Source organism: Parus major, chromosome 20 (genome assembly GCF_001522545.3).
Source record: "Parus major isolate Abel chromosome 20, Parus_major1.1, whole genome shotgun sequence".
NCBI classification, from domain to species: Eukaryota; Metazoa; Chordata; class Aves; order Passeriformes; family Paridae; genus Parus; species Parus major.
In genome coordinates this window covers 6631348-6647027 of record NC_031788.1, presented here as the reverse complement: position 1 = coordinate 6647027, position 15680 = coordinate 6631348, and the positions used below count along the sequence as shown (strand labels likewise).

General features: G+C 57.8%; 1 protein-coding gene across 5 annotated transcripts; it reads left to right on the top strand.

The window, feature by feature from the left end:
- The first annotated feature begins 29 nt into the window (after positions 1-29).
- Positions 30-6061, top strand: CD40 (CD40 molecule). Of its 5 annotated transcripts, XM_015647367.2 has the most exons (9): positions 30-526; positions 1783-1864; positions 2443-2568; positions 2668-2811; positions 3037-3136; positions 4051-4112; positions 4351-4449; positions 4870-4895; positions 5200-6061. In XM_015647367.2, the coding sequence occupies exons 1-9, from the start codon at positions 479-481 to the stop codon at positions 5353-5355; spliced, it is 843 nt and encodes a 280-aa protein (XP_015502853.1). In that variant the 5' UTR covers positions 30-478; the 3' UTR covers positions 5356-6061. The 5 variants fall into 5 exon arrangements, with proteins under 5 accessions (XP_015502853.1, XP_015502849.1, XP_015502852.1 ...); XM_015647363.2 differs by having other exon boundaries at positions 505-526; positions 1783-2568; XM_015647366.3 differs by lacking the exon at positions 30-526 and having other exon boundaries at positions 783-2568; positions 5426-6061.
- The last annotated feature ends 9619 nt before the right edge of the window (positions 6062-15680 follow it).

Sequence of the window (15680 nt, the reverse complement as noted above, 5' to 3'; positions counted from 1 at the left end):
CGGTACACTCCGCAGAACTCAGGGCTCCTGGCAGCTCTGGGGGCTCTCCGGGGTTGCAGCCAGAGGGGTTCTCCTTGACCACAGCCGTGGGGGCCCTCCAGTGCTACAGCTCCGCGGCTCTAGAAAGGCTAAATAAAACAAACAAACAAACAAACAAAAAACCCCCCAACAAAACAACAAAACTTGTCTGAGCTGCTGTGGGAAAGAAGAAGTGAAACCTGGAGCTCTAGCCGGGGGGCTGCACAGGCGCTCCCCTCCCCTCCTGCCTGTGGCCGTGACTCCGGGCCGGGGGTTCCCGGCTGTGCAAGCGCCTCAGCCCGGGCGGGCAGCGCGGGGCTCGGGGGGGCGGCGGGGACCTGTCCCCAGCCGGGGCCGGCGGGGAAGCCCCGGGGCGGGCGGCCCAACGCCCCTTCCTGGGCGGGAACGGACCGAGGCGTTCTTAGCAAGGCGGTGGTGGCGGCGGTCGGGGCGCAGCGCCATGAACCGGCTGGGGCTGTTGGGACTGCTCTGCGCGGCGCTGCTGGACGTGAGTGGGGCCGGGATAAGGGCATGGAGCGGGACAGGGGCACAGGCGGAGGGGATCCCTCCATCTCTGTGTCTGTGTCCCGCCGGGCTTTCCGGGAAGGGGCACGGTCCGGCCGCTCCGGCCGGTCCCCCCGGCGCAGCCGCCCCGCTCCGGGGAGCCCCGGGGCTGTGCGCGGGCGGCGTGAGTGGGACCCGGCGGCGCTGCCCCGTCGGGTCCGTCGGTGCGGTGTCCCGGGACCCAGCCAGGGCGGAGGAGCTGTCTGGATTCTCTGGGATCCTCTCCAGGTCCTCTATCCACGCGCTTTCGTTTTCCTCCGATGGCGCGGGCCCGGCAGCCCAGCCCCGCTCTGCGCTGGCCCGGGGGTCCCCACGGGCCTGGACGGGCAGCGGCGAGCCCCGGGACCCTCGGTCGGGACCCCCAGTCGGGCGGGGCTCTGGAACCGGCTGCCAGCGCTTCTTTCCTTTCTCGGTTCCATGTGGGCGGGTGTGACGGCTGGGACGGCCCCGCGGCCTCATCGCTGTCCCCGAGCCGGGGCTGCTCGAGGTGCCCAGGGGATGGGCAGCGCCCGACCCTGCTGGGTGCTCGTCCATGGCACCCTCGGCCCGGCCCTCTTCTCCCTCTCTCTCTGCCGGAGACCCCGTCCCGCTCCCCAGGATGGCCAGGCGGATCTGCCGGGAGCTACCGTGCTACTGGGGATGAGCAGCGAGGGGCTGGCTCTGTGAGAGGAACGGTGCTCCGGTGCCCTCTTGCACACTGTCTTGCCCGGGAACTCATTCCCTGCTTCCGTTTTACCCTTCCCTGTGCTGGTAGTCCCCTGCCACGAGGAGCAAGGGCAGGATCTGGCAAAGTTTGCATGGGTGATGCACTTGACTGGGGCTTTCCTGTCCCTCAGGGACGGTGTGTCAGCCTTGGGAAGTGGCTGGCAGTGCTCTGGGCGTGAAAGCTCGGTGATCGCTGCTCCCTCTGTAAGGGACTGCAGTACTGTTGGCAAGGGCACGGGGTGATGTGCAATCGCCTTGTGGTAGGAAATCCGGGGAAATGTGGAGCAGCTCTACCGGAATCACTGCCACCCCACTTCAGAGACAACACTGATGCCATCAGGCAGCATGGGTGGCTGCTGTGGTCTGTGGTTAGTGGATGTGTGGGAAGAGCGGTGTGAAGAAGGCCTCATCTCAGGGTGCAGATTAGCACATGTCTGTGGAAGTGTGGTGATGCGGGAGTATTGGATATGAATTCACAGGTCTTGTTTCTTCCAGTGTGGGGAGCATGGTGATGCCTTAACGTGCTTTGATAAGCAGTATATATACAAGGGCAGATGCTGCAACCGGTGTCAGCCAGGTATGGAAACTCTTTCCTCTGGATCTCTCAACTGGGCTGTGCCAGGACCTACTGCTTGGCCAAGCGGGGCAAGCTTTGCTTGGTATGATGGAGCCCCCCACCTCATTGCCAGCAATGCTGACAGCTTCACCTCCCTGTGTCATCTCAGTGATAGAGCAACTGGGACCTTGTCGGTGCTCAAGGAGACCCCTTAGACCTCACCAAATGTGCCACAGCTCTCTTGGGACTGTTTGTGCCCTTGCAGCTACAGGATCCCATGGCAAAGGAAGCTTTGTGGGGAGAGTGCTGCCACTGGCACTAGCAAATTGTGATGGTGTTTGCTAGCTCCTGCTGTCACTGTCAGGTCATCTCCCAGTCTCTGGAGTGCTGGAGTGACCCCACAGTCCTTCCTCCCCACTTGGCCCCTGCAGAGTTTGTGGTCATCAGGCAAGCTGGCTCCTTGAGCGCTGGTTTCCAAGCAGAATGCTGCAGCAGTCCTGGCATCCACAGCTGCCAGCATTCCCCTCTCCTGCTGGTAGAGGTGCTGTCTGGAGAGAGGGAAAGCCCCCTTGCTCCTTCCTCACCAGGCTCTGTTGCAGGGGAAAAGCTGTTCTCTGAGTGCAGTACAACAGAAGACTCTGTCTGTGCCCGCTGTGAGAGCGGGCACTATCAGCCGAGCTGGACCAAGGAGAAGCACTGTGCTCCTCATGATATCTGTGAAGACAGTAAGTGCTCCCTGTGACCACTGACCCCAGCCTGTGGGGACTGGTGGGGACTGGCTTCCCACCTTGGTGTCTCACCTTGTCCATGTTCCCTCTGCCCAGATGCTGGCCTCATTGTGAAGGTGCAAGGAAATGCAACACACAACACGGTGTGCCAGTGCCAGGCTGGCATGCACTGCTCTGACATCAGCTGCCAGACCTGCGTGGAGAATCAGCCTTGCCAGCTTGGCTTTGGCTTCGTGGCAGGTAAATCTGACAAGGCGTTCCCATTCAACAGGACTGATGCCCTGTCAGCACTGACCTCAGGGAATGGAGGTTCCCCCAACAGAGTGCCCCCTGGCAGGACTTTGGGAGAGCTGTGCTGTTGCCACAGGACATGCTGCACACCTGGCTTCTGCAGCCCCTTGCTCCCTCAGGCCCTCACCCCCCACAGACCCTACTGACCTTCCTGCCATCTCTGCTCCTCTTCAGCCAAGGCCATGGACAGGATGTCATCCCCCTGTGAACCCTGTACAGAAGGCACCTTCTCCAACGTCTCTTCTAAAACTGAGCCGTGCCACCCCTGGACAAGGTATTGTCTGAGTACAGACTATGTCCTTCCACCAGCCCCAGTGAGCACATCCTTTGCTGTCAGTTTTCTTGGTGGCCTTGGGGACTGGGCAGCTGGGCTGGTCTCTGAGGGACACAGCAGTTGGTGTAGGGCCAGAGTGAGAGGAACAGGGCTAGGAGCACAGTGCAGTCTAGGGCAGCACTGACTGAGGTCAAGCAGACATTCAGCATTTGTGTCTGTCTCTTAGTATGTGCACAGACTGCTTGTCCCTTCAGGTGTCTCTATGCTGTCATCTGTGCTGGAAGCAAGGGATCAGGATCTATGGGAATGCCCCATGCCCTGTTCAGGTTCTCCCTCCCAGTGTTCTCTGTGGCTGTAGTCATCAGCCAAAGAACAAGCCCTCCCCATGGGGAGTTTGGCTTTGAGGATGCCATGAACTGGCAGGTCATCCCTGTCTTTAGAAAGCTGCTTGAGGGTTAATTGCAGTTCCTGGTAGAAACATGAGCCTTATTTCCAAGCTGAATTAGTCTTGCTTCAGCTGCCAGCCATTGGATTTCACTTTGCTTTTATCTGTGCCCAGAAATTACTTCCCCATAGAGCCACTTGTAGCCTATCTGAGCTTTTCTGTCATAGCTACAGTGCTCAAGCCCTGGGGGCTTCTCTGACCGGGCAGGTCTGCTCTTCCTGTGTCTTGTCCTTAAACTTATTCCCATCCTCAGCAGTTTCAGCAACTCCAAGCCAAGCCCCTGGGTTGGTACCCTGCTCTGTACCTGCTGTCCCCATCAGGCTGTGTCTGGTGGGGATCACCCTGCTCACCTTGCTGGAGCTTGGCAGACTCAGAGCAGGATGCATTTTGGGGAAGCTCTGGTGCCTGCCCAGCCCCAGCTATTCCCTGAGTTACTACTGTGGTTACATGGTCTTGTTCTTCCCTGCAGTTGTGAGGAAAAGGGGCTGGTGGTGAAGGTGAAAGGGACGAACTCCTCGGATGTGATCTGCGGTAGGTGCCTGGTGCCCAGGGCTGATCCAGTGCAAAGCAGGCCTCCCCCCAGGGCTCCAGCTCCTGCAGCACTCAGAAAAGCTGGCCTCATGCATGGTGGTTTTGGGAGAGTGCATGGCTAGTGTGATGGTTTCCTGCCTCTCAGTGTCCATGAGGGATCCCTGTGGGGCTGGAGCGGAGCGCTCCGTGTTGTGTGGGTGTCCCGTGGGTGCCTCACTGACCCGGTGTCCTCCCGCAGAGTCGAGCCGGCGCTCCTCGCTGTCAGTGCTGATCCCCATCACAGCTGCAGTTGTCACGTGTCTCATGGGTGTCTGCATCTACTGCCTGGTCCACACAGGTGAGGGGCTAAAGCATGTGAGCTGCTGCCTTGGACAAGGGAGGGAGAACCTTGGCCGGAGGGGCCATAAAGGGTTGGGGGGCTGAGCCAGGGAAGACAGCAGCAGCTCTGCTGAGAGTGGGGAAGCTCCTCTGGGGACATCACCAGGACAGGGTTTGCCGAGTCCTGCTCTGTTGTTGGGAGCAGGTGTGTTAGCACTGCTGCAGCCTGAGCTGGGCCATCTCATGGAGGACAGCTCCAGTGCCCCATTAATCTATTCTGGTTCCTGCTGTGATGCCCAGCCTGTGACCCCAGGCATAACATGAGCTTCAGGACCTGTGGTGCAGCAGCACCAGCCCTGGCTCTGACCTTGGGAAGCTCCCCACGGGGCAGGAGAACTTCCCGCTGAACATTGCCTTCTCTGTCCCTCTTTCCATTCAGATTCCAGGCGACGTGTGCCGAAAGAGGTGAGTCTACCTTGAGCCCCCTCCAGCAGTGGGTTGGGATCCCTCGTGGGCACAGCTGGGGATGTGCCAGCAGCAGAGCAGGGGCTGTGACTTTGCAATACAGGACGGGTGGGAGCTGAACTAGGCTGCCTGGCTGGGGCAGGACAAGGGCTGGGGCAACCTGAGCGTGCTGCTGGCAAGTGCTGAGTGTTTGGGAGGGACCAATACTCTGGCCTGCATGGGAATCTAACAGGAGCTTGTGGAAAGACACGGATGCAGAGCGGGGGAATGTAGCTGTCTGCCCCTGACCCCTGCCCCTGTGCAGATAGAGGCTGGGGAGCCCGGAGAGAACCCAGATACCCAGCAGCCCACGGAGCAGGATGAGAATGTCTTGCCTGTGCAGGAGACCCTATTCAGGGGCCAGCCTGTGGCCCAGGAGGATGGCAAGGAGAGCCGCATCTCGGAGCAGGAGATGCTGTGAAGGCGCAGGGCACTGCCTCCGACAGGAGCACAGACTGGGGACAGCACCATCTCCTCTGTCCCCTCTCCAGCTGGGGAGGGAATCTGGCATCTGGCCTGTCTGCAAATGATGTGATGCTGCAGTGGACCATGGCATGACCACCCTATGGGAATACCACCACAACTCCTGGTCTGGTCGCCTGCGCTGGGCTGCCCTTGTGGAGCAAGGATTGGCTGCCTGCATGGGGACGTGGAACAGACCCCATCCTGATTCCTGTGCAGGTGATGCAATGAAGCCCAGCGTGGCTGCTCTCCTGCTGAGCCCCTGCAGAGCCCAGTGCAGCCCCTGGCCACAGCAGAGTGTCACTGCTGACAGAAGACCCCACAGAGCCGTCTCCATGAGTGCTGGAGAAGCCAGGGCTGGGAAAGGGGGCTGCTAGTGTGAAGTCACCACGGCAGAGCTCATTCCCCCGTCTGGGGCGCTGTGGAAGTGCTGTCCGTGCTGGAGCAGGGCCCGGCTGGTATCCGGACAGGGCATTCCAGCCCGGCCGCGGTCCCTCCGTGCCGCCCGGCGCTGCCGGGCTCCGTGGGACCAACAAAGGCAGGACCAGGGGCCCACGGCTGTGTTGTGGGCCGGGGATGGCGGCGGCGGCGGGGCCGGAGCGCAGCCAGCGGTGTACTTTGGCCGGGAGATGGTGCTGCGGGACCGGCACCGGCACCGGCACCGCCCGCCCGTGAGCGGGGCATGGCCGCGGGGCATGGCCACGGGCTTGCCCCGAGCGGGACCCTCCTCCCGCGGCTCCCCCGCACACCCACCCGTCCGTGCGGGAGCGGCCGCTCCGTCACCCTCCGCCCGTGTGATTAAACGTGATTCCCTGCCCTCTGTGCGTGAGCAGCCCCGAGACCCCGACGACCCCGGGACCGGCGCTCCCAGCCCTGATGTTCCGGGAATGATGCTTTGGCAATGGGCGGGTGCTCCCAAGGCAGAGGCTCTCACCAGAGGAGGGAAGGAAGAGCTGTCACCAGCTGTGCTGACCCCCACCGTGCCCCCACACCCTCTCCAGCACACCCTGGCTGGGCCCACTCCCCTGCATGTGCTTCTCCTGTGGCTGCCCTCACTGACCCCCCCCGCACAGCCATGCCCAGGCCGTGTCCCACGCCAGAGGAGACAGAAGATGAGGCCAGGGCTGCCTGCAGCAGGCAGCTCCGTGCCCCTCGCCTCACTGCTCTGGCAGTAAAATGCATAGGTGGGGTCCATCGCACTGCAGGGCAGCACTGTGGGGTGCTGCGGTGTAGCACCAGAGACCACGGGCGTGGGGCTGAGGTGGCACTTGGACCCACTGCAGACTTTAGGTACTGGGAACAGCCTCAGCCTGTGACCCACCCACTGTCTGAATACAGGCAACACAGCATGAGAAAGGCCATAAATCCCAGAGCAGGAGCAGCTGGAGCATGGAGCAACTTTGCTTGTACAAGCAGTGGCACATTATTTAAGGCTCCTCTTAAAACCTAATGTTAGGTTTAATAAGGGAGATAAAAACATGGCAGCAGCTTTCCCTCCTCTCAGGGCTTGGCACTCCCAGCAGTGCTGGTGGGAGTTTCAGCCTGGGCAGCATTCCCTTGGCACCAGCCCAGAGAACACCCAGTTCTGGGGACAGATGTGATCCCTCTCCTGCTGGAGGAGAAGGTGTTATTCAGGCCACAGATGCAAAGTTTTTGGCCCCAAACATTAAGTCTTTGGCCCCAAATGGTTTCCAAAGGACTGTCTCCCCAGGTGGCAGGCTGAACATTCTGGGGCCATCTCCCCACTTCCCCCAAGGCTGACCCTTCCCTGCTGGCATGCAGCATGTTCAGTGCCCACTCTGCGTGTCAGACATGTACCGTCTCATTAGCGCGTCTGTCCCCCAAAGTGAGAAGGGAGAGCGCGTGAGGCCTAATTGAATGTAACTAATTATTCACTCTGCAAATGCTCTGTTTAAATGGGATTGTGAGGGACAGAATTACTCATTCTGAAAAGGGGAGAGAAAGAGAGGAAGACAGAGATAAAACAAATAGAGGCGGATGCTGGAGCTGCAGCTCACTCTCTCTCCCCAGAATACCAATTACCGGATGAAGTGATTGTATAAATCTTTACCGAGTGAACGGACTGTACTAGTCACTTACTCCTGTCCTCTTATTATGAGGAAGCAATGAAAAATCATCCCACTCTCCAGTCCAGTTATGGGTTCCCAGTTGCTGTCTTGGGCAATATCTCACCAGCTGGAGAGCTTGCCCTGCCTGGGGCTTTCTCAGGATTGGGGTCCCACTGAGACAGGGCACTGTCAGAGCACTTGGCAGGAGCCCCCACACCTCCTGCCTTCTCCCTGGGGAGGAGCAGTGCTGTGCATACTCTGGGGAGGTGCAGGACTTCTGCCCCAGCAGGAGCCAAGCAATGCCATGAAGCACCCTGGAACATGGGGAGACATGGGCTGGTGAAGGGCCCCAGTGTCACACGTGTGACAGGTCACCCAGGGACCCTGGTGCCTGGCTCAGTGGCACTCCAGGTCTTGACCCATCAACTTCCTTGTTCTTCCCTTCTGTGGGTCCAGCCCTGTCAGGCCCTTAGTCTCCTCCACTGGGTCCTGCAGTGCTCACTGAAAAGGGAGAACACCGTGCTTCCCAACCTCTTCCCATGCTGTAGTCAATGTTTCTCTCTCAGGGTGTCTCTGCTCCACTGGTTGCAGAAATGCACTTATTGGCAGTGACCTCCATCACTCTTGCCTGCCAAGTCTTCTAATCCCAGATCCCTCCAAACACCCACATTTCTGTTCTCAGTAGTAGTTTGGGATGGGAGAGGAGGTCCTGGCCCTGCAGAGCTGGGAAACCTGACAGGGTCCTCCTGCACCCTCCCGTCAGTGGGGAGCGCCCACATTCTGGGGTCCTGCTGCTTGAACTGGTGAGCACCCAGCCAGTCCCAGACTCCCTGCAGGCAGCCCCAGACCCCCCTCACCACAAGGCATCCAGAATGCCAGGGGCTGGTTTATGGGGACAAGGACCACCTCGTCTCCACATCCTACAGCCAGAAACAGAGAAACCCCCTGGGCCCCTGCAGGTGCTATTCCAGACAAGCTACAGGAGTTGTGTGGTGGGTTCACTGTGGGAAAACAAGCTGGGCATAAATCAGTGATGAGAGGGTAAAGCCTCCAGTCTGTCCTGCCTTGTCCTGGTTGGGGATTTGATTGTTGCCAGCAGCGAGTTTCCATGCACTGGAGATGTGCGTGTGTGGGTGTGAGGGAGAGATAACATCATCATCGTCATAACAAATGCAGTTGTGCAGCTCCATTCTCTGCTTATTGGCTTTCTTCTCTTTATCTATAAATAATTGCGGGGACACAATAGACTTTTAAGTCTGCCAAAGAGTTTGTCTCCCTCCAGCAACTGTATTGCTACAGTGCTGCCACCTTATCTGCTTGTAGAAAGATGAGGGTGGGAAAAATATTTACTGTCAGGGATATTTGTCATCTGCAAATTACCTCTGCCTAGTTCACAGTGGGGATGGGACTGACAGCGCTGATCTGTACTGTGGCAGTGTGAGCACAGGGGGTCTCCATGCTGTTCCAGACCCACCTGAGCCTCGTCAGGAGGTGAGGTGGGCAGCAGCGAGCTGGCAAACCCACCTTGTGTGCAAAGCCAAGCCACAGGGATGAGGGACACGGCTGATGATGCTGAACCAGGCGCCTAGCAAGTGGCTTGGTGCAAGTGGATCATCTTGATGGGCTGGGACATCAGGCTCAGAGGTTTGCCAAGTTGCCAGTCCCTCTCCAAGCACAGGCCGGAACCCCCAGGCTGTGCAGCAGCCCCCAGCACAGCAGCCCCAGGCCTTGCTGTTCTCCTGCAAAGGCCAAAATTGCTGGACACTCCACCATTCTCTCAGCACCCAATGTCCCTGCCAGCCTCACTCTGCCTGCTGCTGCCAGCCCCACCAGGCTTGCTCACTGCTGGAATTCCTCACATCCTGCAGCCCAGAGGCCTTTGCACAGCACTTATCACTGCAGTATCCAAGAACCGATCTAATTGATGTGACACCAATTATTCCTGTATCACTAAATGCAGAATTAATGCATCTGTGTGTACAAACCTCCTAGACCCTGACCATGAAATTACGGCTTTGACATGTAAAGAGCCAGAGCCCGGGAGCACCATCTCTCAGCTGAGCCCCCATCATTGCAGCTCTGGCCAGCCCTGCTGGGACCCCTTCCTGATGGCCACACGGACCATGCAGGATCCCTGCATCATCCAGCTGGCTGCATGGAGAGCTGCGGCTTGTGGCTCTTTGCAGACCAGGCTGCAGCCATGGTGGTCCCACACCATGGGGAATAAAACAGCACAATGGAACTGATAGAGGAGCCTAGGGTATTAGAATTAATCAAACAGAAATCATGGGAGAGACAGACACAGATAGCTTCTCCCTGGGGTAGAAGTGACCAGGAGATATGTTGTGAAACTTTGTAATGATTTCCAGGTAACTGATACCATGAAGAGTGTATAACCAATGGGAAATTATTACCAAAAATAGAACCCTGAATAAGTGCCATACAAGTAAAACCCTATATGAATGCCTTGTATACTCAATAAAATTGGCTTCTGATCTCGACTTGGATGTCCCTGTCCCTCAATAGCTGATACCACACAACTCAGGCAGCACCAGCCCAAAAGTGAGTGCTGGCAGAGCTGCCCTGGCTATTGTAACAGCCAGCCCAGGGGGCTGCATGCTCTGCAGGGCAGTGCAAAGCCATTTCTGGGCTGCTCAGCACTGCTTATGCAGACTGCAAAGCTCTTGGCTTGGACATGGACTGGTGCTGGGAAAAGCCATTCATTGCACTTGAAATTTTACTGTGAAATTAGGCTTTGCCTGGACATGCAGGGCTTGGCACAAGCAGAAGTTTGTATTTTGTAAATTGCTTTCTACAATCAATTAAAGAAAAGAGATGGCTGTAGCCAGAGGTTGCACACGAGATTGCTCCAGATTGGGGCTGGTTCCAGATCCCTGCCATCCAGCCCCAGGAGCAGTCCCAGCCCAAAGGGAGCAGCCTCACAATGGGGAGTTATGTGGCTGGGCAGAGCCTCACCCGGTGGAAGAGGAGGTGGGCAGCTGTGAGGGGGGAGGATGATCCCATCAGGGGCTGCTGTGCTGCCCCTGTGCCTGCACTGACCACTGGGGTCACAGTGGGAGCTGTGCCCTGTGCCAGACAGTGGCAGCTCAAGCTGGAGCCATCCTGGAGATGAGCCCTGTTCCCTCCCAGCCTCACCCCAGAGCCCCTGACACTGGCAGCACACCATGGTGCCAGCACTGCTCCAGGGCAGCAAAGCAGAGAGGTCCCATGTGAGCTGGGGTGCAGTGAGGCACAGCCAACATGGCAAAGCTCAGGTAGCCTTTCCCATCACATTTGGGCAGAGCATAGTGAGCACAGCATGTGTCAGGCTGCTTGGATGGTGAAGGGCTTGCCCTGGTTCTGGTGTGCTCAATGTTTTCATTAAGGACCTGGATGATGGAATAGAGAAAGTGCTTATTAAATTTGCAGATGACACGAAGCTGGGAGGGACTACAAGTATCTTGGAGGACAGGATTAGAATTCAAAATGATCTTGACAAATTGGAGAAATGGACTGGAAAAAATAGGATGAAATTCAACAGGGACAAGTGCAAGGCAGTACACCGAGCAGGGGAACAATCAGCTGTGCAAACACAAGCAGGGCCAGCAGCGTGGGGCCCAGCAGGGCATGAGGCCACACAGGCACGGGCCGTGGGCAGGCAGGAGGCACGCTGTCTGCTCAGTCTGAGCTGGGGGAGTAGGGCCATGAGGAGGCAGGAGGAATAGGTGGAGGGAGTGAGAGAAACTCTTACTGGCCTCAAGCACAGACTGACCTCTTGGAGCTGTGCTGTGGGCTCCCCTGCTGTCCCATGCACTTCTCCCACCTGGCCAGGAGTTACTGTGAGATCTGGCAGCATCCCAGCCCCTGTACACTTCAACTGCATGGCAGAGCAGAGGTTCCCTGCTGGGCTTCTCAATCCCCTGCCTTTGCCAGCTCAGAGCCAGGGCAGACACTGTCCTGCAATGCCCCAGGGAGATGCCCCTATGCCAGCTCCAAAAGATGTTCTGCCTTTCCTACAGAGCCCCAGTGAGGCAGATTCCCAAGCACTGGCACAGCCCAGCACCAGGGACCAAACCACAACCACATTTGCAGGAAGCTTTGCTCCAAAGGCACTTCCCATGCCTGGGGCTCAGCTGGAGGTCTGGCTGCAGACCCCTACCCCACAGCACACACCCCTGCAGAGATCCCCTGGAGCCCTCCAGCCGCCTTCCCTTCGCTCTGGCAATTAGAACTCCAGCCAGCCCCCTCCGAGCCTGTGCAAACACCGAGGCTCATTTAAATAAATTAAGAAGACATAATAAATCAAAGGGAAATGAGGGGCTGTGCCTAGGGGCAGGGGAGTCACTCGAGTTTAATTACATTGGCAAGCCTCTCGCAGCAAAAGCACAGCAAGTCCCAGATGTGTCAAGCACAGATGTGCAGGAATGTGCAGAGCTTGGTGGCAGAGCTGGTGGTACCACCCTGATGCCTGTGCCTGGTACAGCACCGGCACAGCACCGGCTCCAGTGAGTCAGGAAGTGAGGCACGTGCTGGCAGAGATGGGTCCTGGGCACTTGCCACTCCAGGGCACCTGTGCAGCGGTGCCCATGTGGGCAGATGGCATCCTGGCAGTGCAGCACTGGCAGCACCTAGTGCCACATGGGCCAAGCTGGGGCAGCCTGCAAAGCCCTGTCTGCCCCTTTCCCAGCCCTGTGCCCTCTGCTGTCCCTGTGGCCACCCAGAGCCAGCAAGTCAGGCTGAGGCTCAGGGAGTATCACTGGCACCACGACATCCCTCTGCCACGCATGGGATTTACAGCCCGTCCCCTGTTGTTTAAAGACTCTCGCTTACGGCTGCATCAGGAACTCCAAATAGAGCTTTGTGTAGAGGCGGCAAATTTATGAGACTGGCTCTGAATCCCCAGTCACATCAGGGGCCAATTCGTCTTCCCAGGGCTGAGGATGAAATTAAATTATTGTAAAATAAATCTGTAAAAATGATGAAAAGACCATCACCCGTCGGCAAGGGCGGGGTGCCGAGAACCCACGCGTGGCCGTGACGGATGGGGCTCACCAGGTGATAAAGCGCCCGGGACCCAGGAGCTCAGGGATTTCTGCTGTAATCTCACTAAAGAGATGTTGTTTACAGGAAAAAGGATATTTTGGGGAGGAAATTGCATTTCAAGGTTAAAGGAAAAAAATGGAGCAAGTCTCCCAGGGAGCCACTTGCATGTGAGATGGTGGCAGACAGAGACAGGCGTGGGTGCCAGGGAGCAGCCGGGGTGGCACATGGTGGGAGGCAGTGCCAGGCACACACAGGTCCCCTGCCTGGCCTCGCCATCAGTCCAGGCAGCCCAGAGCCAGGCAGTGGTTGCCCAGGCTCACAACAGGGGAGGCCAGAGGTGCTGGTGGCTCCAGGACAGTCTGAGGGGGCCGAGGGTCCCTGTGGATGCTGCCAGCCCACCCTGACAGAAGAGCTGCTGCCACGCTGCTCCCCAGCCCTGGTGCCATCCTGTCCCACCAGAGAGGTGCCTCATCCAGATTAATATTGGCAAACCCTCACTGCTTCTTGTGAGGAGCCCTGCAGGGGCTTGAGTGGCCACCATCCAATGCTTCAGGTCAAGGGGCATGTGCCTTGCACAGGGGCATGCAGCTTCCAAGTTTCAGTCTTATCCTACAAGACGGATGCTGGAGAGAGATTTTCTCTCAGCGATGAGTGGGAAAAATAATGACTTCAGCTTAGAGTGCGCTGGCTGGCCATTTAACAATAGGCCATTAGCATGGCTCAGCATGGGGAAGGGATTTATTTAGGGGACACAGTTGCAAAGACAAACCAGCACCAGGTGCTTAATAGCGGTTCAGAGGTATTGGAGTGTTGCAGTGCTCAGAAAATGCAGCTGTGGGAGTTCAGAGACTTTATCCTTCATGTCTGTGAAATCCCACAATACCAGCAGAGATTTCTCAACTCTGCCCCAAGTACAAAAGCAGTTCAGGGAAAGCAATGGCTCTGCAAGGGCAGCAGCTCCTACCACAGCCACCCTGGCTGCCCCAGCACTGCCAGGACTGGCTTTTGCTGGCACAGACCATACCTGTGTCCTCACACCCACCACAGGGCCACTTCCAAGGCCTGGTAGACCTCAGGACTCCCCTCTGTCCCTGGCAAATGCATCCTGAGCATGACACAGGGGAGGGACATGTTCTGCCATCCTGGGAAAGCCCAGTCCTCCCATCCCAGGCTGGGTTGGGCTCTGACATGAGCCTCCTTGCTCATCTCCAATGCTTGTACCATTGCCCAGAGCAGCTCTGGAGCACCAGCAGGCTCTGCCTGAGGCCTCCCTGTGCCTTGATGGTCTGAACAGACACTGTCACCCACCAGAAGCCTTCTCACTCCTGCAAACACCATGGCTCAGCCGCGGCTCCAGCCCCTGTCCTGCCATCACCACTAGGGCAAGCACAATGATCACCAACAACCACCCACGGATGGGAACAAAGTCCTTAACAGCAAGGATGGGTGCTGAGCAAATCCCCTCCTGCCTGTGAGTGCTGCCCCAAAAGCACTCACTGCAAACTGTCCCAGTGCATCCCAGTGCATCCCAGTGCATCCCAGTGCATCCCATGTCCCAGCCAGGGGTCCCATGGCTGGGAGCCTTTGCACTGCTGTAGTGGAGCAGAAGAAGGGCCTTTGCTGGACTCAGAGCCTGTGTGGCCCCTTGCCCTCAGCCCTGTGGGGCCCTGCCATGTGCTGAGCGTGGTGAGGGGTCCCACGGCAGCAGGAGGGGCCGGGGGCAGGAGCTGGCGGCCGTCCCACACAGGCGGCACGGCAGCAGTGTGCCGAGGTGGAAGTAAAGAGTTACTGAGCAAGCAGACGTTCAATAATTCATGGTCACTGAACTGCAACAGGAACAACGACAAATAATAATACAGGAAAATGGGGAAAAACCTGAAATCGTTAGGCCAGTGGTTCAAGCATGAAGAGTGTGTGCTGGGGGAGAGGGGTGCAGTCACGCCATGCCTGGGTCCAGGGGTTGCTGCAGCTGCACTGTGGCCCTCTGCCCCTGGCCTGGCACTCTGGCCCAAGGGCTCCAATGGTGTTGTTGCTCCATGGGGGCTGTTCCAGGGATGTGTCCAGCCCAGGGGAGGCTGAGCAGTGCCATGTGCCAGCCCTCAGTGCCCTCTGAGCTTGGTCAGCATGCAGGGTGCTTCACGTGTCCAAGAGGCAGGAACGGCAGATCTACTCTCCCTAATTATAATTAGTGATGCTTGCCATGGGAGTTTGCAAACATGGTTTAATTAGAGCAGCCGGGCTCCCTCCACATGCTGCACCCTCCCCAGGGTCAAGGACAGAGTGGAGTGAGGGAAGCAGGAGCTGAAGAATGCTTGGCAGAGTTTGGCTGCTGGGCCCACACAAGATTTAGCCCTTTTCTCTGCCCACAGCCATGGCCCAGGAGGCTGTGCTTAGTTTAGCTCAGCTGGCAGGACTCACCTTGTGTCCCTGCATGCACCCTCTCCCCAGGCTCCAGCACCACCAGGACTGCCTGCTGCTCCTGGGGACAGGGGACACCTGTGCACAGTGACTCAGCCAGAGGCCAGCAGACACTGAGCTGGGAAATTTAATCTACAGCTACAAGAAAGGGCTGTGGAGTCTCTGGATGCATGAGCCTGCTGCTTCTGTCAAGATGAAAAATAGGAAAGGGGCGTAGGGAATTAGACAAAGGCCATGAAGCAGAGAGGGGGGGGTGGGTAAATTCAGGAAGAGCAGGAAGTGGCTGCTGCAACCCCAGAATGGGCTGATGGCCAAACATCCTTGGTCCCCAAATCCCTGCAGAACTGGGACCAGGATGGTGAGAGACATCAGTGAGTGCCAAGAAGTGATGGCTATTGAGGGAGAACAAGCCCCTGGCAGTCTGAACCTCTGGATGCAGCCAAGTCCAGCCTAGGTTGTCTCATCACCAACCAGGTTATCCGGAGGGATGAATTTGGGATGAATGAGAGCATCCTGAGCTCAAGGACAGTTAGCTGTGGTGGCTGTGCAGCAGCAGGCAGTGTGTCTGTGCAGGCTGAGCCATGGACAGAACACCTGCAGTCGCAGCGTGGAAAGCAGTGACCTGGTCAGAGCTCCCTGCACGTCCCAGGAACTGCACTGGGGAACCTGAATGACTAATTGCCATTGTCACCATACCTAATTAGGAGGCTGGCCACAGCCAGCCGGAAACTGTAGGTGTTAATTCCTTCTGGCA

Bases quoted from the DNA above. Each gene is read 5' to 3' on its own strand.
- CD40 (XM_015647363.2), top strand. From the start codon at position 2,175: ATGGTGTTTGCTAGCTCCTGCTGTCACTGTCAGGTCATCTCCCAGTCT. The intron at 4,113-4,350 runs GTAGGTGCCTGG...GTCCTCCCGCAG, and splicing joins CTCCTCGGATGTGATCTGCG to AGTCGAGCCGGCGCTCCTCG. The intron at 4,896-5,199 runs GTGAGTCTACCT...GCCCCTGTGCAG, and splicing joins GGCGACGTGTGCCGAAAGAG to ATAGAGGCTGGGGAGCCCGG.